The sequence below is a fragment of the Sminthopsis crassicaudata genome, chromosome 1 (genome assembly GCF_048593235.1).
Source record: "Sminthopsis crassicaudata isolate SCR6 chromosome 1, ASM4859323v1, whole genome shotgun sequence".
Taxonomy (NCBI): domain Eukaryota; kingdom Metazoa; phylum Chordata; class Mammalia; order Dasyuromorphia; family Dasyuridae; genus Sminthopsis; species Sminthopsis crassicaudata.
In genome coordinates, this window is record NC_133617.1 from 136311298 (window position 1) to 136334374 (window position 23077).

Sequence of the window (23077 nt, forward strand, 5' to 3'; positions counted from 1 at the left end):
TAGTTAGCCAAGCTCTAATGACTTTAAGAGTGAGAAGTGATCTTCCTTATTTATCCCAGATATAACTAAAAAGTGGATCCATTCAGAAGCAATGGTAGACTTGGAAATGATCATTGTACAGCCAATGTAATATTGAAATTTTGATAAATCTCAATCCATTCTCCTCAGAAGCTAAGTTGTATGAGAAAGAGGGTATGCTCACAAGGTTCTGGGGGCTTTTTATTCTTGTAATATCTTTAAAATAAACATCCTTTTGTAAAAGTTAATAGTTATTAGCTGATTAAATAGAAATGGTTAGTCTTTGGTTGCTAAAAATGGAAAGGGAAAACAGACCCAGAATAGATATTTAAACTGCTGGTATTACATGAGAGACTGTGACCTTCCAAGGGTACCCAGAGAAAATTGGAGGAGATATTGAGTCTGGTCTTGGAATAGTGAATCCAGAGTATAATAAAGTACTTTTTCCAAGCTTAACATTCCAGGCACTGCAATTTTATTGGGATATCTCTGGGAAGAAATTCCTTCTACAAATCTAAATTGGCATCTGCTCTGCAAGTTATCTTCTTAGAAAGGTGCATGAAACACCAAGAAGTTAAGTGACTTGTTCAGAATCACAAAGTCATTATATGCTAGAGGCAGTACATAAATCCAGCTGTTGACTTAAGAGGTAACTTTTCTATGATGCTACACTGCCTCTTTTTGGACCTGGCAAGCATAAAATAACAAAACAAAAAGAAAAAGAAAAAATGCTTATATTTTAACATAGAGGAATTAACTTTTACTGAGTTATTTTTAATCAGATATCTGAGTATAGTCAAATCACTTACCAGTGAGAACAAATATAAGAATCAATACAAAACTGAAAAAAATATAATGAAAAAAGACTGGTATACAATTGAAATAATTTCACATTATCTGTGTTGTTTAGTTACATAATTATCTTTAATGAAATTATTGTTTCCATGATTTGTGAATAGCAAATGTGATAATGAGACAATTCCACAATACTCATGATGACAAAGGCTATCAACTTTCAGAGAGAATTGGTGCACTCTAAGAATGAATCCTACTATTTAAAATTTTTCTTTGTTTTTCTTGCTGTCTGGGTTTTTTTTGGAGGGGAGGGGATTAGGAAAATGGGCAACATTGCTATTATTAAATTATGTTTTTCATGACCTTACAGTATAGCTGATATTATTTTTCTTCTCAATGGGTGGGGAGGGGCTAGAGGGAAAGACTGAAACTCAAAATATTTTTTAAAAAAGTGTTAAAAATAAAAATAAATAAATAAACAAATAAATATAGCAGTCCAAACTAAAATAATACTTCATATGTGGTAGGATGTTATGGACATTATTACTCTCTTAATATAGTTAACATCACATTAACTTTTTGGTACTTTTGACACAGAAATCATAATAATTAGCCAATAATATAGTTAATATTTAATAATTAATTTGATAAATATATCTTTCATATTTTAATTATTCTAATGTATTGGAAACTGGTTCTGAATCATATTTATAATTCTTATAAGATTGAAAATAGTAAATACTTTGAGTAGGATAAGTTTATATTTTTTAACCTAGGTTGTAAAAGCCTAGTGAATTCCTAGACACTAAATTAGCATTTTTCTATTAGATATATGTACCCTTACTGAACAATGTTCTATTATTAGGAAAGTAATAATCAAAATGACAATTATTTTGATCCATATCAATCCCTTAAAGAATTAATTTATAGTTACAAAGAAGTTTTATGAACATAATCTCATTTGAAATTCACAGACAATCTAGAATTAGAGAATAGATGAATATAATAGGTGAGATAAAGTGAGATCATATTATTTAGTCTTCTCATCTTAATTACATACAGTAAGGTTTTAGAAAGGCTTCTAGGGTCAACCAATTTGACTTGTATGTTACTCTTCAACCTGCAAATTGTCTCAACATTATATTAGTTTTGTCATCCAAATTCTATAATAATCCAAGTATATGTTTAAATAGGTTTTTTTGAATAATTTCCATTTTTTCTCATTATAATATTGCTTCCTGAACAACTTGGAAAAACCTTGTTTGCCAATGGTGGCTATTCATATAAAATTTGTCAACAAAAAATTCATAATGCAGAAGTAAATATACCCCTTGTGCTCTTACCCTCTTAGAAAGCATTTAAAAATCTGAAGCTTTTGGGCTAATCTAAAGAAAAAACCCTATTATTCTTTTTTAAACTTTTTTTTTTGAGAATTGACCTCTTTCTTCTAGGCTTCTAGGAAGTATACCAGCCATTCACAAACCTAGTGCTCTTATAATATTAATTCCAGGCCTATTATGGACCACAAATGGTCATAACCCTTACTACAGCTCTAAACCCAAGGGTTCATTATGTATAACTATCATCCTCCCTGTGATACAGGAATTATAAGTATATATCATTGCACATATCTCTTATAAAAGTTTTGAACTATCAGTTCCAAAACAATATTCTGCTTCTCTCTAAATCAGCTGTAAGAAGTACTTCTCTCTTGAAGTGATTTGGGCAAAGAACAAAGATAAAAGGCCCTCTTTTTGATCCACTTAAAGGTCTTTATAACCTTAGACATAAACTATTGCAATAGTTTGCTGATGGGGTTACTTGCAATAAGTGTCTTCCAACTCTAATGCATTTTTCATTAAGCTTCCAAAATGATTTTCTTTATGTGTAGGTGCTACCAAGTCACATTCCTATTCAATAAACTCTAGTAACTCCCTAATGCTTTCTAGATCAAATACAGCATGCTCTGTTTGGCATTCAAAGTCCCCTCCTCCTTCAGTCTCCTTACATCCTACTTCTGGCTATGTATATTTCTGAATAGTGGTAGTGGCCTTCTTGGTATTCCTGAACCAATTTTCTTTCTTTATCTCCCAATGCCTGGAATTCTCTCTCTTTTTCTGTTATCTTCCCAGGCTTCCTTAAGTCAACCCAAATCCCATCTTCTCAGTTCAATGTTTTTCAGTGGTATCCAATTTGGAGTTTTCTTGGCAAAGAAAAATAACTGTTTCCTTCTCTAGCTCACTTTACTGATGAAGAAACTGAGGCAAAGAGGCTTATGTGACTTGCCAGGGTTATACAGACAGTAAATGTCTGAGGCCAGTTTTGAAACTTGGAAAGATGAGTCTTCTTGACTCCAGTACCAGCATTTTATTTACTGTATTACTATCTGTCTTGTCTTTTTCAACCCTTCTTGATTCCAGTGACCTCCTCTTAATTCCTTCTTTTTTTATCTTGTACATACCTCCCATTGTCTTCCCCATCAGATTGTAAACCCCTTGAAGACAAGGACTAGATGTTTTTGTTTTTGTTGCTGTTTTGGGGGGATGCCAATTTTTGCATCTCCAGGGCTTATCACCATATCTGGCACATTGTAGGTATTTAATAAATGTTGAATTACTGACTAGCCTGACTGAAGGGATTCAAGGTATAATTTATCTAAGGGTAGTAAGTACCATCTTTCCCATTTCCTAGAGGGATAAAGGTATTGATCATAAGGTAAATGCTCTTAGAAGAAGATGAACTTGTCACCTATGATAGTTGAGGGAAAGTCTTTGAGAGGAATAATCAAAGAAGGATTGGAGAGTTTTACAAGACTAAAGTTTAATGTTTTTACTGAACTGTGTCATTTTCCTTGGTCAAAATTTCTGAAAATCAGAAGTTATTATTGTTACTTTGTATCATAGCCAGTCTAGTAAAGTATAGGGATATCTCAGAATAAGCTTTAAGTGAATAGAATAAATTATATAAAATTATGAGGATGATAAATTATTTAAAATACAATAAATATTTTTAAAAGGTTATGAACTCCTGTTATAAGGATTTTTGTTATTTTTATGTTTTTCTGTAAGAACCCTTGCTACAAATGTAATTTCAAAATGTCATGTGTGAGAAATACCTGAAGCGTTAAAAGGACTATATAAGTTTGAATATTTCTCTCTCCAGAAAAATACTGTATGATTTAGAACAATGATAATAAAATCTGTGTCTGGCAGGATTATGGTTAAAATGAAAATCATTGTATTAATGTTTTTCTTAGACAATAATAAGGCCATTATTAACATATATTAACATAAATTTAGGCTTCTTGAAAATTTGCAGCCAAAGTTACCTAACACCCTTAAAACTGATGACTCCTCTTCACATCACATAATAATTTAATCATTTCAGAAACTTATTTTAATTCTTTCAAGAATCATAGTCATATTTCTCAGTCTCTCAAGATATATCATATATATGTATATGTATACATATATATATATTTCAATCCTTACTCTTTGTACTCATTTTAGCTTTCACAGGAAATATCTTGTGTCAAGCTATTCTCAATCTAGTCTCTTGAAATTCTCTTTACAAGACAGTGAAAAGAGTTTCAGCAGAAAAGATCTCTCTATCTCCTTTCTCTATCTTCTTTATATTCTTAAAAAACATTTTAAATAATAATTAACCCACATACTTTTCCTTATTCTACAGGAAAAATAATACCTCCCAACAAGATATTTTCAAATGGCTTGCAAATGACAATTAAAACGCTATTTTCCTTGTGGCAAAGCCAAATTAGAAACAGGTATCACAAAGGTTTTAAAATGAAACAAAACAAAAAAAGCTGAAGCCCATAGGAATGAAGGGATTTGCCTAAGTTCATGTGACCAGTTGGCCATAGAGCGAGTTTTAAAACTTGAATAGCCTTATCCAGAGTAAGATGCTAATTCTACTATCATTTCCATTTTGCAGAAGATGAAATTGAGTTCATAGGAAGTTAAGTGACAACTAAGATTACAAGCAAGTAATGACAGGTTGAAATTCAAACTTCCAGCTGTCTATGTTTTTTCCTGTTCCATATTATATACTTAAATATGTTTAAAATGGAACTCCTGAAAAATCCATGAATAAATTTAAAAATAAGCTACTTATTTTTTTTTTCTTTTAGAAAGTTAGCTTTAACTTTTAAGGCATATAGATTTTAGCACTAGCATATTTTGTTCTTACATTCTAATTCTGTTATTGGCTTCCTTTGTCCATGGAAGCAAGTTATTTTCTGTACTTTTCCCCCTGGTCATTATAAAGAAAAATGCATCAGTGTAAATATTTAGTAACATTGATACATGGAAGATACAAGATATGCTTAGGTTTTTGGGGTTTTTACTATGTTATAGTTATGGTTCAGTTTGTGGAACATTATTAAATTTGTGTTTCATCAGAATCCCCTGTAATACTCAGAAAACTCATAGCAAATACATTATTTTATCAGTGGCAGGGTATTTGGGTACTTTTAAGCTCTGTCATTATCTGTCTGTTCTCTGAATTGGTCTTTTTTAAATAACTTATTTATACAGTGATTTATAATTTGTAAATACTCTTAATTTGTGAAGTAGACAGTCTAAGTATTGTTATCTTCATTATATAGGTAAGGGGGCTAAAATTTAGAGATCTTAATTAACTTTCTCAAAGAAATAAGGACCAATTAAGTTTTTCTGTTCTAAGTGCTTTTTAACCTAATATGCTGTTTGCTTTTCTTTTTCTTTCTTTCTTTTTTTAATCTATCAGTTTCCTTTCCCATAAAATAGTGAGCATGTTCAGGATAATTTCTCTGTTGTTAATTCACCAGGTTGGTCCCTTATTAGATTTTTTTGGTGTCTTGTCTTGACAAGGTAGCTGCATTTACTTCTAGCATATAATACTTATGTTGGAGAATTTTTTAAGAGCATATGAGAAGTAGAGAAAATGTCAGCATTCATGTCATTAGTCATATGACTCAAATAGCATTAAAGGCAGATATGAACAATTATGTTTATGAATTTGCATGAAAGCCTGTGTGAATGTGACCATGGATATACGTATTATGAAAACTTAAAAGCTCTCCTGATTCCTTGGATTTGCACAGGAAGGGATGAGTAATAGGCAATAGAAGTAAAGGAGACAATTATCACTATTATCTATATAGTATACACAGTATATATATATATAGTACAAATATATAGGTATTTATATAAAGAATACATCTTCAGGCATACTTTTATTTCCAAGAAAAGGATCTCTTGGTGGGAGAGGGAAAAAACTATTTTCTGAAGATTCTTAGAGTGAGGATAACTCAAAATCCAATATATAATATCAAAGGATTTAGTCAGAAGCAATTAGGTGGCAGAGTAGAAAAGCACTGGGCCTAAGTTCAAATCCAGCTTCAGACATTTCCCCAGACATTTGATAATCCTGGGATATTCACCTAATTTTCATTTGCCTCCACTTCCTCAAGTGTAAAATAGAGACAACAGCACCTTTATCATAGGGTCATTGTGAGAATCAAATGACATTATATTTATAAAGCATTCACCATGAAGCCCAACATTTATTAGGTACTTAATAAATGCTTACTCCTCTTAGCCTAGAAGCCAATGGAAGCTTCCATTTATTAATCAGAACTGAAAGAAGTGATAAAGAATCCACATATGTGTTTTTCTGTATCACAAGCACTTAAGAAAATGATATTTTTTCTTGTAACTTAGATTAGCAAATATCTAATATATACCACTTATAACAAGAGGAGTAAGTGGAGACTATCTCATTCTCTTATAACATACTACATACTGCTTACTATTTTGGTTCTTATTATGGCCTTGACATCTAAATTTATGAGTGATATAGTATCACAACTTTACTCTTGAGAGAAATCTAATGGGCATTTCTATATGTTGCTATCACTGGAGTTTATGGAGTGGAAATTAACTTAGGAAGGGGTGAAATGACATTTTCAACTTCTAGAGGGATAGGAAAAGACATTGTGTGACCATTTCCCAAAACTACTAGGAAAATATTTATCTGAATTAATGAGACAGTAGTCCTAAAATATAAATTAAAGAATTTTCTTCAGATATAAATTTTTAAAAATCTTTCCCTAGTATAATTAATAGATAAATCATAAAATCAGAGAAATCATCAGTTTAGACTAAAATTATATAACACATGCAACATCTAAAATATATAATTTAGTGTATGACACTAGTTAACATGTGACACTTTGTGAAAGTGAAGAAAATAAAATTTCTTAGGTGATCTTATTAGACAACACTTCCATTAGGAAAAATGATTTCCCATATTCAATGCCTTAATAAAGCCCAATCAGGAATTATGCTACCTTATAATGATCCAAATTTTGGTATAATATACATGTTGATGACCAGTTATAAGTAAAATTATAGTTTAATTTACCAAAACGTCAAATTTCTGACTAATTCAAGGGAAGTTTTAAGAAATCAATTGCAATAGATAATTTTAGAAAGACCATTGGCCATAGAGATAAAAAAGTCTTGGTTCAAGTTCCAGTTGCACCCCTTTCTAGATGTAAGGCTTTGGACAAGACATGTAAACTTTCTGGGACTTAGTTTCTTCACTTAGAACATGAGGTTTTTGTAATAGATGATCTTCACGATCTTTTCAATTTTTATTTTTATGAGTTTAAATCTTTAAGATAACTGGATTGAGATGAGAAATTTCAGATATTTGTAACACAATGTATTAATTTATTATTTTGCTCTTGTAATATTTTTATGTTCTGTTCCCTGCTTGATACAGGGGATAGCACAAGATTTGCAATTAGGAAGATATGAGCTCAAATAATGTCTAAGGTACTTATTAGCTGTGTGACCCTGATCAAATCACATCTCCTGGTTTCAGCTTACTAATCTGTAATTGGGAGTAGTGACAGTATATACTTCATAGGGTTATGATAAGAATAAAATAAGATATATACAATATTTCACAAACCTTAGGATACTATATAACAACCATCATTATAAGGTACTAAAAGTGTATGTTTTATAGCTTGCTTTTTCAGCTTGTTTACCTTCCATCATCTTATCCTCATCTCCCAATTATTCCAATCAAGCTAAAAGCTGCTGTCTTAAATAAAACCTCCCTCACAGAAAATTCTTTGATTGTATGCTTTTTTTCAAGGAGAGGAATCATTTTGTTACATTTACCTCAGAATAAATTTAATTAGGACTAACTTTCCAGGACATTTTCTTATCTATTTTATTTTTGTTGTTATTTTTATGGGATGGGAGACCTCAAAGAAAAGCATATTGAAAAGCCCAGAAACACCTTGATGCCTGGACTTCTCAGGGCACAAAGCAAAGAGAAATGAAGACTAAATAAAAATTTTTTTTGTTACTATATCAACAATGGCTGATTACTTAGTCATTTATTTCTTACTCTTCTTGTTCATATTTAATTTATTTCACATTAATTATGTGCACCTAATTATTTAGTAAGTAGGCTAAAATTTTCAACAGTTTCTAAGCTTTACAATTATAAAGACTTGGTCAAAATATATATCATTTATACAAAAAGTATTTTTGAAATTTGTGCAGATTCTAGAATATATGTCAACTTTGTTATCAAATTCACATAGTATAATTGATTTAAATGACCTAAAAAAGAAGTATTTAATCTAATCTTATTCAGAATATGTGAACAGTCTCACAAATTAAAGCTCAAAACTATAATTCAGTAAACTGAAGGTACATGAGTATGACTGATTATTAATTGGCATGATTTCAATAAATTATAGAAGAAAATTTTAAGGTATTCAAAAATAAAAACAAGAATGAAATAAAAATAAAAAAGAAGAAAAATAAAACAAGTGAAATGAAACAGTTTTCAATGCTGAGGAAGAGGAGCTAAGTTACTTATGGGAAATCTCTACAGAAATAAGTAAATATTACCTGTCATCATCTTGTGAGAATCGTCTTTGTAAATCTTTTGAATTACACTGTTCTGTTTCTTTACTTTCCTCAGTTTTATCTTGCTTTTTTTCCTCACCTCCTGATTCTCTGCTTTTTTCATTATTTTGATTTTTTGTTGGCTTTTCCCCTTGTTCTTTTTCAATACTTCCTTCTTCCTTCAGTTCTTCTTCCTGCTTCTTTTCCTCAGGAACTATCTCCTCATGCATATCCCCTTCTTGCCCACCCTCCTCTATTTCTTTTGATCTTTTGTAGACAACCAAAATTGAAGAAGGCATGCAAACAAACAAACAAAAAAGAAAGTCAGGGGAAAACATGCATATAAAACACAAAAATAAATTAAACAGAAAGGAGGATGAAAAAAGTAAAATAGAAAATATAAGTCAAAATTTGGTGTTATTTTTAAAGTCAAAAACTTTTGTATTTACCAAAAAAGAGCACTAAGGGGCCAACTTACTCAGAATAGTTTGTAAATCACATTTCCCCCTCACATGAGGCTGTATGCAAACAAGGCAAAAGCATATGGAATCTGTGTTACAGATAGTTTTTTTATCCATGAGGAAGAACTACATTAAATTTTTTTCACTTGTTATACCTGAAATTTTTATGGATTAGATGTAAAATATAACTATCTACTTTAAAAGAATTTATGAAGTGCACTTTAAATTTCCTTATAAAAGATTGTTTCATGCAGGTGTGAAAATATGAGTAGTATAATAGAAATTCTACTAATAAAAGTACTAAAAACTATCCTAACTTTTTCCATGTTTGAAAGCATTCTATAAAATAGCTTTCTATGTTCAATAATTGAAATCCCCTATAGCAGATACATGCTAATACAAAGTATTGACATATATACAAATACAATTATTTAATTAAAATAGTTTACATGAACAAAAAATAATAACATTGCTACCATTGCATATTATATAGTAGAAGAAATTCTTACTGTCTTCAAGAAAATTTTTCCTGTCCAAGAAATGTGAAATAATATCTTAATAATAATGCAAATCATGCCTCCAATGTTCTTTTACCTGAATGCTTAATGTGTATGTGTGTATATATATCTTTTAGGAAAGTATACTTTGGCTTTCTTCAAAGGAAAAATCAAAGTCACTCATAATACATCAAGAAGTTGACCACTTAAGTTCCATTCACTCACCTAATTTTCTTATTTCCTCTTGGTCGTTCTGATTGGACAGACATGTAACTTGTGCTGCTGAAACGAGATGCACTGCTAGTCCTTGATACAGCTGACACATCACTTACATCACTGTCTGAAGATTTAGTGGAAATATTGTCCGCCCCTCGATGAAGATCTCTCCCTGAGCGATACTGTTAATATAGATCAACAAACATATAGAAGTTATGAGCACAAACACAAAGCAATTTCTTCTTTTTTTTTCTTTCAGGATCTAAATTTTTTACAGGAACACCACTGTTTAGAAAAACTCACTGTACTGTTTCTAACACAAAAGTCAAAAACAATTACCCCAAAAGAACAGTTCAATTTATACAAAATTATTTATTTATACAGATGACATTAGAACATTTTTAGAATATTTTAATGTTAGTTATTAAGGCTTTTATGTTACGATGAGTTGTATTGGAGGAGGGGAGGAGAAGACAAAAGGAAAAGTGTGAGAGAATGAAGAGAGAGGAAAATAGTGAAAGAAATATAAGGATTTTGTTTAATAATAAAACAATGGAGATTTTGATTTTCAAATAAAAAATAATTATTATAAAATGTCCAACTGTATTTACAAAAGCTAAAGTACTGACTATTGATTTCTTTGACAATTTGCTTTCCACTGTTATGTTTCCATGAAAACAGTATGATGCCTAGAAGCCAAATTATCACATCACCATCCTAAAAATCTCGAGACATCTCTAAACTATATCAAAGAATTTCAGATGATTTTAAACTTACTAGAAGAGCTCAATATAATTTATAATGAAATTGCAATGATCAAATTGATATTTGTTTACAGTAGTAAAGCCACTGTTTTCTAAAGTAGTCAGGAAATAGTTTTTTGATTAATTTAATATTCTAGTGAATAGATGGGGGAATAAGCATATATATAGCAGCTACTAAACATCACACTCTGTTAATCACTTTACAAATATTATCTCATTTAATCTTTACAACAACCATTTGAGATACGTGCTATTATACTCATTTTACAGATGAATATATTGAAGCAAACAGAGGTTAAATGACTTGCCCAGGATAACACATCTAGTGAGTTTCTAAGATGAAATGTGAACTCCAGTTTTCCTCATTGTGGGCCCAGCACTCTATCCACTGACAATTCATTCTTTTTCAAATAAATGGAAGATAAAACATGAGTAAAACAAATTATACTGAATATAATTTAGTTGTTTTGATTGTTCAGAGGGTCTTAGCAATGATTCAAGAGACTTATATTTAATAATATTTTGCATATGGAGTTCAAATGAACAAGATGATAACTAATAACCTTCTTTGTCTTATTTGATAATTGCCACAATGGTAAATTTTATGAAGGAAACATATATTCAAATATATTTGACAGCATTAATACTGCAAAAAAAAGTACATTTTCATATCAAAATATTAGTAAACAATAGCATGGATTAGTGAAGAGTTTGTTCTGATCTCGAGACCTGAGTTCAAGTCTTGAAACATACTGATTTTCCGACACTGAATGAGTCCCTTAATTTCTTAGGTTTCCAGGTAGAGAAGGTAAAGATCTTTATTTGTAAAAAAAAGTTCTTTAGCAGAAGCTTCCAACATGAAAAGCTTCCCACAAAACCACATATATAAACATACATATATATGTACAATATTCATGTATGAGTGTGCATATATACACATTTGTGTGTGTGTGTGCATGTGCGTAATGTCATCATAGTTTGGTATAGTTGGGACAGTAGGCAACAATGGACTGAGTGAGGAAATTATAATCTAGTGCCAGAATTTTCACTGATTACCCATGTTATGGGGGAAGGTCATTTCACTTCTCAGTGTCTGCCTGATTTTATTCTTCTGCAAAATGAGTGTTCTGGCTGAATTTATTAATAGTCATCTGAGTCAAAGGGGAACTTAGATTTCATCAGCCTCTTCTCATTTTTGAAGAAAAATTCCATTAACACAATGAATGCAATTAATTTTCCAGAAATTTTCCTGAACCTTTAGAAGATATTTTTTCTACAAATATAGCCTGTTTGTTTGAGTTTTAATAGAATATTCATAACAAAATCTTATCTTTCTCACTTCATGCTGACAAATTCAGTTTAGCACCAAGAGGCATGGTAGCAAGGAATAAATCCAAAATTTGTTTTAAAAATTAACTTTTAAGTTTTGTCCAGAATACCACTTTAATAAATGTATCGAAATCATGTGAAATTTTACTTCATTTCTTTTCATAAAGAGAGAGGCATTAAATTAAACTCCTTAAAATTTACTGTAGATATTAAATTACACACATTAAAATTTAAATATTTAATTTACCAAAGTTGCATGATGAACAGTCAATCAGAAAGCATTTATTAAAGGTCTACTCTATTCCACTAACTATGCTAGGTGTTGAGAATATAGATACAATATCAAAAAATGAAACAATTCCTCTTTTCGAATAACTTAACATTTTATAATGGGAGGTGACATAGTCATAGTTAAGTATATTCAGAATAAGTGCAAAATACATACATGTAATTAAGCACAAAGAAGTCACAGGAGGATTAGGGAGGCACTAGCAATTGGAGGACAAGGAAATAAATACTTTGTTTAGAAGGTGAAGTTTGAGGTTTAACTTCAAAGAAGAGAATGACTCTTAAGTGGCAGTGGGAAAGAAGTACATTCCAGGCATGAGCAAATAAAGACTTGAAGACATGAAAGAAATGTTGTATGTATCAGAGAGAAAGCCAGTTCAGGCAAACAACAGAATATGGGAAGGAGAATGATATATATGGAAGATGGAAAGAGGATAGAATCATGTGGTGATGAAGGATTTTAAAAGTCAAACTGAGGAGTTTGTATTTAATTCTAGAGACAACAGAGACAAACTAGAATTTATTGAATAGGGGAGCCATATGGTAAGATCTATGTTTAAGGAAAAATATGAGGAAACAGTAAAGCTTCTGAATTTAAATGTTATTTAGATTATATTTTGCATGCAATATGAAATAAGTCAAATGAACTTTGAAGTTATATGTTGAGAGGACCAACTGAAGCAGAGAGGGTATCAACAGAAACAATATCAAATATAATACTTATAGTATCCATGCAATAAATTATTTTTTAAAAGTTAATTGACTAAGGCATAATGGAAAAATAATTATCTAAATGGAACAAAGCAAAATGTAGTCAGAAAAAAGGATGATGTCTCAGTTTGTTGTTGCTTCAATATTATAAATATGTAATATTATTCTTTTAGGAAACAATAGAACTAATTTCAGAAGTCATATTAGATCATTTTCTCAGTTAGCCAGACACAGTGCCAAATAAAAAGTGCATCAAATGCTTACAGTGTTTAACATTCAATTTACCAGTGTTTCTGGAAAGTGGCTCTAATGAGTGTTGATTAAATTAGTTCTGATTTTTTTCCCCCAGGCATTTATTAAACCTTTGCTATGTGTCAGATATTATGATAGGCACTAGAGATATAAAGGCCAAAAACAGTTTTTTGTCCACAAGGACCTTATATCAGAATGATGAAGACAATGTTTCAATAAGTAGATGCGTTTAAATAAATAGATACATATGAATTATATGTAGAGGAGTTGGAAAGAAATCTTAGAGACAAAGAGTGGAAGGAGTAAGGAGGATCAGAAAAGGCTTTCTGAAAAAAGATGGTGTTAGAACTGAGTCTTAAAGGGAGCCAGGAAATTTAAGAACAGGTTAGGCGGGAGAGGGAACATTATTAGCATGGTGCACAACCAGAGCAAAGGCAATGGAGATGAAGAGCAACTGTGTGTAAACTAACATAGCTGGCTTGTAGAGTACACAAAAAGAAATTTTAAAAAGACAAGTTGAATTTAATGCAACCTATAAAAATAGACCTAGTCATAGACTTATACTTTATTTTATAAAATTGTGAAATTGATATGCTGAGACTAATTTTTATAATCTAATTAAACACAAACTATAAAATACTATACAGTATGCATATTCTTAACTATGGAATAAGCATGTTCCTAAATTTGTGTTTAAAGCAAGCATAAATACTGAGTCGTATTTTGCCATTGAATTCCTTTGTATGCCTTGGAAATACATTTTTAAGGAAACATTTTCTTCATAGTTACAAGCAAATTAATACTGGAGTATTATAAGTAGCTTCCTCCACTTCTATAATGCTAAAATGGCATAATGACCAATAGTCTTGTCCAATTATTTGATCTTCATCTTCAATGAAGCATGTGGAAATCAAAGCTTTTTGAACTTAAATGAGAACTAGCTATAATCAGCAACAACCCAATGTAATCTTAGTGCAAAACTGGCTCATGATCTATTCTTGCTATTCTTCTACATGGTGATCTTATATTGTTCAATCACTTCTATTAATTTTCCTATTTCTTTACTGCTATTCTGGGTTTTTTTTCCCTCCTATAAAAATATCATTCAGTCAGTCAACAAATATCTATTAATAGTCCCTTATGTAACAGATACTAAGTGCTGAGAGATATAAAGAAAGGCAAAAAAGACAGTCTTCCACCCCCTCCCCTAAAAGGGGGACTAACAGCTTGATAAGAAAGCTAGCATACAGATAATTACATATACATAAGATACATTCAGGATTAATTGGAGATAATCAACAAAGACAAGGCATAAGAATCAGGAAAGATTTTTGGTAAAAATTGAGATTTTAGCGGGGATTTGAAGGAAGCTAAGAGACAGAGATGTGGAAAGAGAATGTTCCAGGTCTGGGGGACAGCCAGTTAAAAAGCAAAGATTTAGGAGATGGTGTATTTTGTTCTCAGAAGAGCAAGGTCAATGTCATTGGATAGCAGAATAAGTGGTCGGATGAAGATTGGAAAATTGGAAATATAGGAAGAGGCCAGGATATGAAAGGCTTTTAAGCTAAAAAAAAAGAAGATTTTTATATTTGTATATATTATATAGGAAGTCATTGAATTTTACAGATTAGAAAGTGATCTTATCAGACTTTTGCTTTAGGACTATGTGTGTGATAGTTGAGTGGAAGATAGAAAGGAATAGAGAGGTACTGGTGGTAGAAAAAGCAATCAGAAGGCAGCAGTTTAGGTGTGTAAGATGATGAGAGTCTGCCTTCACCAAGGGTCATGGCTGTATTAAATGATAGAAAGGGACATATATGAGAAATGTTATGAAAGGGCTCTTTCCTATATTCCTGCTAAGCCTCAACTTTAGATCAACCCCTGACACCTTTAATTCTATTCACTATGCTGAATGTTTCTGGAGCTAAACATTGGCGGTTAGATGGTTAAGGGGTTCATTGAATGCAATGAAATTTTGCATTCAATTTGCAAGTCAGAAATTTACTGATGTTGTTGTACAAGTCTTCTTTCTAACGGTGTGATCGTGAGCAAGTCACTTAATCCAATTGCCTCAGCAAAAACCAACCAAACAACAACAACAACAACAACAAAAAACCCCTCAATATATCCATATACCATCCTCCTTTGCTCATACTTAGAGAATGAAGTGGACATTTTTGTTTTTTGCCAACCTAATTCTTTCTGTGTTGTTACTAATCTTATTTAAGCTTATCTCATTAATTAACCATCCTTCCTCTTCTTATCCATCTCTCATTATCACCTTCAATCTTCTTTTTTTCTTTTTTAAAGTTGTATTGGTATGATTTCTTTTTACATTACAAATATTTATAATTACCCTCTAAGAAAGCTCTCTTGTAAAAAGTCAAACAATTGATCATAATTAACAATATAGTGACTTCATCTGCATATGCATGCACTATTTTACATTTCTAGCATAAACACCCCCAATCTCTTTTAATTTTAATTTTATTTTTGTTTTTAGCTTTTTATTTTCAAAATATATTCAGTTTTCAATGTTCACCCTTGCAAAACCTTGTGTTCTAAATTTTTTCTCCCTCCTTTCTCCCTGCCCCCTCCCTTAGTCATCAAGCAATCCAATATATGTTAAACATGTGCAATTCTCCTATATATATTTCCACAATTATCATGCTGTACAAGAAAAATCAGATCAAAAAGAAAATAAATGAGAAAGAAAACAGAAAGCAAGCAAACAACAAAAAATGTAAAAGTACTATGTTGTGATGCACAGTCCCCACAATCCTCTCTCTAGATGCAGATGGTTTTCTCTAAATTGAAATTGTCCTCAAATCACCTCATAGAAATTACCTCAAACAAAGCCATGTCCATCAGAATTGATCATTGCATAATCTTGCTGTTATTGTGTACAATGTTCTCTTGGTTCTACTCACTTCACTTTGCATCAGTTCATGTAAGTCTCTCCAGGCCTCTCTGAAATCATCCTGCGGGTAATTTCTTATTGAACAATAATATTCCATAACATTCATATACCTTAACTTATTCAGCCATTCTCCAACTGATAGCAATCCATTCAATTTCCAATTTCTAGTCACTAGAAAAAGGGTTGCTACAAACAGTTTTGCATGTGTGGGTCCTTTTCCCCTTTTTTATAATCTCTTTGGAATGTAGGCCCAGTAGAGACACTGCTGGATCAAAGAATATGCATAGTTTGATAACTCTTTGGGCATAGTTCCATATTGCTCTCCAGAATGATTGGATAAATTTATATCTCCACTAACAATGTATTAGTGTGCCAGTTTTCCCACATCCTGTCCAACACTTATCCTTATCTTTTCCTATCATTTTAGCCAAGCTGAGAGGTGTGTAATAGTATCTCAGAGTTGTCTTAATTTGCATTTCTCTGAACAATAATGATTTAGAGCATTTGTTTTTATATGACCAGAAATCCAAACCTCTCTTTTAAAAATTGTTTTTGCTCAATTAGCAAAAATTTATTTTTTCACTTCCTGCTCCCAAGTCCTTAAAAAAAGAAGTAAAAAACCTCATAGTCAAACAGCTTTATAAATTGTAAACTATATACATATATGTATATATATATATATACATGTGTGTGTATTTTCTCTCCCTCCCATTTTTTAAAAAAAGAAAGTAAATAAACTCACAAATAAAGTAAGATTCTCAATAGTAATAAACAAATTACACATGCATATATATATGTATATATATATATATATATTTCTTATTTTGCACAATAACCTGTCATTTCTTTGTCAATAGGGATGATCACTTTATTAAATAGTGTTCTAAAAGTTCTCAAAGTTATATGTCTTTACTGTTACATTAGTGTATAAATTGTTCTGGTTCTGCTTATTTAATTCTTCATCAGTTTATAAAAGTCTTCAAAACTTTTCATTACTATAATATTGATATGATAGTACAAATTGTTCTTCTGGTCCTGTTTACTTCATTCAGTATGGATTCATATGTTTTTCCATGCCTCTTTGAAATGAAATATCTTCATTTCTTACAGTATTCCATCATATTTATATGTAGCTATTCCTCAACTGGTGGTCATAACTTTACTACCAGTATTTTTTTGGCCAAAACGAGTTACAATTTATTACATATAGTAACCTTTTCTCTTTGCATATAGCCATAGCATATATAGCAGTGGTATTTCTGGATCAAAGGAGATGTACCATTAGTAACTTTTTTTGTAAAATTCCGAATTTTTTTTTTTGGAATGCATCTATGCACTTATTGAGCCTATCAACAGTGTATATCAATGTGCTTGTTATTTCACAGTCTCTCCAACATATATCATTTTACATTTTTGTCATCTTTGCCAGTGTGATAGATATAATATGGAATCTCAGTTTGCTTTGAATTGCATTTCTCTCAGTAGCGATTTGAAGTACTTTTTTTTCCTCTAGAGAATGTCAGTTTTTTTGAGAATTGCTTATTCATGACAATTTTCAGATGAAAAAATTAAAGCCATTTCTAATCATATAAAAATGCTCAAAATCACTATTGATTAAAGAAATGCAAATTAACACAACTCTGAGGTACTACTTCATACCTTTCAGACTGGCCAAGAGGACAGGAAAAGATAATGAATAAATGTTGGAGTAAATGTAGGAAAACCGGAACACTAATGCATTGTTAGTGGAGTTGTGAAATGATCCAACCATTCTGGAGAGCAGCTTGGAACTATGCTCAAAGAACTATCAAACTGTGAATATTCTTAGATTTGGCAGTGTCTGTACTGGATCTCTATGCCAAAGAGATCATCAAAGAAGGAAAAGGAGCCATGTGGGTAAAAATATTTGTAGCAGCCCTTTTTGTAGAGGCAAGGAACTGGAAAATGAATCAGATTTCCCATCAGTTGGGGAATGGCTGAATAAGCTATGGTATATTAATGTAATGGAATATTATTGTTCTGTAAGAAACGATGAACAGGCTAATTTCAGAAAAGTTTGGAAACACACATGAACTGATGCTCAGTGAAGTGAACAGAATGGAGAGAATACTGTACACAGTTAACAATAATATTATGTGATGATCATTTGTGATAGAATTGTGATAGTTTTATTTTATTTTTTGTTATAGCTTTTTATTTGAAAAAATATATGCATGGGTAATTTTTCAACATTGACCCTTACAAAAACTTCTATTCCAATCTTTCCCCTCTTTCCCTCCACACCGTCCCATAGATGGCTGGTAATCCCATACATGTTAAATATGTTAAAGTATATGTTAAATACAATATATGTATATATAAATTATCTTGCTGCAAAAGGAAAATTGGATTTAGAAAAAAGGTAAAAATAACCTGAGAAGAAAAACACAAATGCAAGCAAACAATAATAGAAAGAATGTAAATGTTGTGGTCCACACTCATTTCCCAGTGTTCTTTTGCTGGGTGTATGAGCTAATATTTTAAATGAAGAATAAACTTCATAAGGAAAAAAATTAAGTTAAATTTCATACTACACCATTTCTTAATGTTATCATGATTATCATTAACAGATATCATTTTAAGAAATTTTGAGGGCAATTCATGTTTTTAGCAATTGTGAACAGAAAAAAATTCCAAATTCCAAATACCTACTTTTTAGGTATATAAAAGGTAAATGATTAAGTTATTTACATAGAAAAATATCAAAGCAATTTTAAATATACTTAATTAAAATAATTAGTGAGTACAAGTCATAATAAATATCAAGTACTTTGATATTCATGCACATACATAAATATTAATATAGTATAAATAAACAAATAACTTTAGCTCTATAGAGCCACTTATTAATCAATAAAAGGATATAACTGAGAAATCAGATGACTTTTGGAGCCTAAAATCTTAGAATTAATTTAAAATGCTTTTCCTCATAACAGTTTTAATAATGTCATAAATTAAAATCTAATGTGTTTTGAAATAATTTACTGGAAGAGATGTATTCATGACCCTGCAGTTCATCAGTTGTTCCCAGTTTAGTGATTAAAGAGTTGTTATGTTTCCCAAAAGTCTTAATAGTGGAAGGCAACTAAAACATGATATGACAAAATGTAGAATTACAGTTTGAAGGGAAATTTATTGTTAAAAACAAAAGATAAAAGGATAACTTTTATACCATACAAATAAATTTTAGTTTTATTAAAGATCACCTGGATGAAATCTCCTATACTAAATATTGTTAGTGATAGCATCTTTTCCACAACTGAACACCTCAAAAACATGCTAATTATTACAGAACTGGGGAGGGATTATAAAAATTAGACTATACATCACCAATGACAAATCTAAAATCTTACCTTTGTGGTATATGGAATTCTGAGAGGTAAGTTTCCAGGTATTAAAAATCAATTTATAAATTGAACCAGCCAATTATCAATAAATTAATGGTCAATGGTCTCTGTTGGTGGCCAAAGACTCCAAGGAAGATTTCTGCAACAGTATAAATCTATGTCTGTCTTCCTGACAGCAAATTACTAGAACCTCTCCAGTTAAGAGCAACACATGATTGGTAGTTCTTTATTTTTTTATTTTTTAAATATAATAGTGTATTATCTTTCCAATTACATGGAAATATAGTTTTCAACATTCATTTTTATAAAATTTTGCATTCCAATTTTTCTTCTTTCCTCCCTTAAAAACTCCTTCCATAAGAAAGCAAACAATCTAATATAGCTTATACATGTACAATCATTTTTAAAATATTAGATATGAATGATATTGAGAAAGAAAAATACGAACAAAGGAAACTACAAAACAAAACAAAAAGATGAAATAGTATGTTTTGATCCATATTCAGTTTTCACAGTTCTTTCTCTGGCTCCAAATGGCATTTTCCATATCAAGTCTATTGGAATTGTTTTGAATTGCTGGATTGCTGAGAATACCTAAGCCTATCATAGTTGATCATCACAGAATTTTGTTGTAACTATGTACAATGTTACCCTGGTCCTGCTTACTTCACTCAGCATCAATTCATGTAAGTCTTTCCAAGTTTTTCTGACATCAGACTGCTCACCATTTCTCATAGTAAAATATTTCATTACATTATACCATAACTTAATTCATTAAGTCATTCCCCAATTGAGGGACATCCTCTCAATTTCTAATTACTTTCCACCACAAAAAGAGCTGCTACAAAAAGAGTTGCACATATGGATCCTTTTTCCTCTTTTATGATCTCTTTGGGATACAGACGCACTAAAGTCACTGCTGGATCAAAGGGTGTGAACAATTTTATAGCCCTTTGGGTATAGTTCTAAGCTGATTTCCAGAAAGGCTAGATCAGTTCACAATTCCACCAACAACACATTAGTGCCCCAGTTTTCCCACATTTCCTCCAATATTTATCATTATCTTTTCCTGTCATCTTAGCCAATCTGAGAAATGTAAGGTGGCATCTCAGAATTGTTTTAATTTCCATTTCTCTAATAAATAGTGATTTAGAGCATTTTTCATACTATAGATAGCTTTAATTTCATCTAAAATTAGTCTATTCATATCCTTTGACCATCTATCAATTGGGGAATGACTTATAAGCATATACATTTGACTCATTTTTCTACATATTTTAAAAATATGGACTTTATCAGAAAATTGTTTCCCATATTTCTGCTTCTCTTCTAATCTTGTCTGCACTGGTTTTGTTAGTGTAAAAACTTTTAAATTTAATGTAATCAAAAGTATGTTTTGTATTTCATAGTGTTCTCTATTTCTTATTTAGTCATAAATTCCTTCCCTTTTCCAAAGATTTGACAGGTAAATTATTCCTTGCTCTCCTAATTTGCTTATGCTATTACCCTTTATGTCTAAATCATTTTGATCTTATCTTGGTTTAGGGCATGAGATGTTTTATCTATGCATAGTTTCTGCCATACTGTTTTCCAATTTCCACAGCACTTTTTGTCAAATAATGAGTGTTTCTCTTGTTGGATATTTAATGAGGAGGTAGGCTAAGAATTCTCAACTCCAGATTTTTCATTGTTGCGGTTGAGAGGAGCAGCTGAGAAATAAAGCTTGGTCATGAGTTTTGAGCTCACTCTCCTAATCTGGGCACTCTGATCTGGTTCTGTCTGGTTTTATTTCACCTTCAGGGACATATATATGACTCTTGGTAACTCTTAGTAATGAGAACTAGCTCAGTTTAGTTTTTGTTTATGGAATAAACAGAAAGTCCCAGACCAAGTTCTGGGAGGGAGTAGTGTGTGACCACATTCCTCTGTTAGTTTTTGGAAATGGCTTTTCTATGTGAGCTGAAATTAAGAAGTGAGGATCTTAAGAGAAGGAAAGATTACAAAAAAACCTTAATCAAATGATACAATATTAAAATTAATTTAATTAACCTTGCTTTATGATACTATTATAGTACATATTTGACTGATTAAAATTTTTTGACTCTTCATTTGCCTTCACAATTTACTTCCCTGTCAAATCTATCTCTGAAATCAGAGGCAAGCTGGGATTTAATGTCAGGAAAAGCTTTCCATCCCCAAGTGACCAGGACTGAGTGGAAGGTGATAAACTCTTACTGGAGGCAGAGATTGAGTTCTTGCTTTTAAGGAGTAAAGATTGTACAAAAATTTCCATTTAGGTACAGAGTAGGCCAGAGAGGCCTCTCTAAGCCTTTCCAGCTCAGGGATTCTGGATTCTAGAATTGCTTATGCTTCATATTTCTTGTCATCCATGCCTACAAAGGGCTGGGCACACATTAGGTTTCAGAAAATGGCAAAGAGGCTTGTCTGTCCAAAAAGCTCATGATCCTAGAAGTTTATGGCCCTTTAAAATTTGATTTTGACCTATCTTTTCTACCCCTTTTAACAAGCCTATGCTTAATGTGCCAAGGCAATCAAAATGTTCTATCCACCATTCCTCAAATATATGTTTTCCTGTTTCCCCCTACTCCCTATATCTAGCATGCCTGTTGGAATACAGGAGTTGCTGGGATATGGGAGCCACCTGACAGTAGCTGCTGGAGTTCCAACACAGATCTGCAAAATGGATCTCCTCTTGTGAAAGGATGATACAAGGTGACAGAGAGGCCATTGCATTATCTGATCTCTCTCCTCTTCCCTCTGCCTCCAATTTATATCATTCCTAGTCTACAACACCTGTGTCAACAAAGGCTGCCCTGCAACTCCTTCAGATGCTATGATCCACAGTTGTGGAGGCTCTTAGAGAATTGATCTGCCCCTTAACACATGCCATCTGCCAAAACTCTTTCAATTGAAATTATATGAATTTTAAAGACACATAAATTAAATTAAATTAAAGACAGTGCAGCCTTCCCAGTTAGAAAAGTTGTCTCTCTCCTATGACTTTTCACAGAAATTTGTGTCTCATGAATTTTTATACTCCATTTTATATGTATCTTTGAAGATATTTTCCTACTAAGTTAATGATTTCCACAGGATATACTTTGAATCCTATATGCATAATATACTGTTGTGCTATGAGTTTAGATAGCTATGTTGTGAATTGTGTGAGTCTTATACTTAGAATCACATGTGCACGTGCAAGTTTTTTCCCACTCTCCCTTACAGTGCTATAATTCCATGTAGCAAAGAATAATGCTGAGTCCAAAGGGGAAAATGTTTACTACCACTTCACTAGGCTGTAATCACTTTAAGGGTAAGGTACTAATTCCTGTTCTAGCATGGATGTACCTTAGGGAGATAAAAGACTATTCAAATACTGGCAGGTCAAACAAGGTGGAAAGATAAAGTTAAGCTTGAAGTTCTGCAAGCCAAGTTTCAGCAATATAAGAACTAAGAATTACCAGATCAGCAGGTTTATTTTAAAG

General features: G+C 31.5%; 1 protein-coding gene across 48 annotated transcripts in view; it reads right to left on the reverse strand.

Annotated features, from left to right (window-relative positions):
• The window catches only part of RIMS2 (regulating synaptic membrane exocytosis 2), a 780681-nt gene that overhangs the window by 156237 nt on the left and 601367 nt on the right, over positions 1-23077 (reverse strand). For 29 of the 48 annotated variants that reach the window (XM_074267248.1, XM_074267268.1, XM_074267279.1 and 26 more), the window contains 2 exons: positions 9931-10103; positions 8751-9014 (listed from right to left, as the gene is read on the reverse strand). The exons of 8 other annotated variants lie outside the window; for them this stretch is intronic. In XM_074267248.1, the coding sequence (XP_074123349.1) occupies positions 8751-9014; positions 9931-10103 (437 nt within the window). The remainder of the gene's footprint in view (positions 1-8750; positions 9015-9930; positions 10104-23077) is intronic. 11 more of the 48 variants (XM_074267328.1, XM_074267348.1, XM_074267377.1 and 8 more) reach the window with 1 other exon arrangement.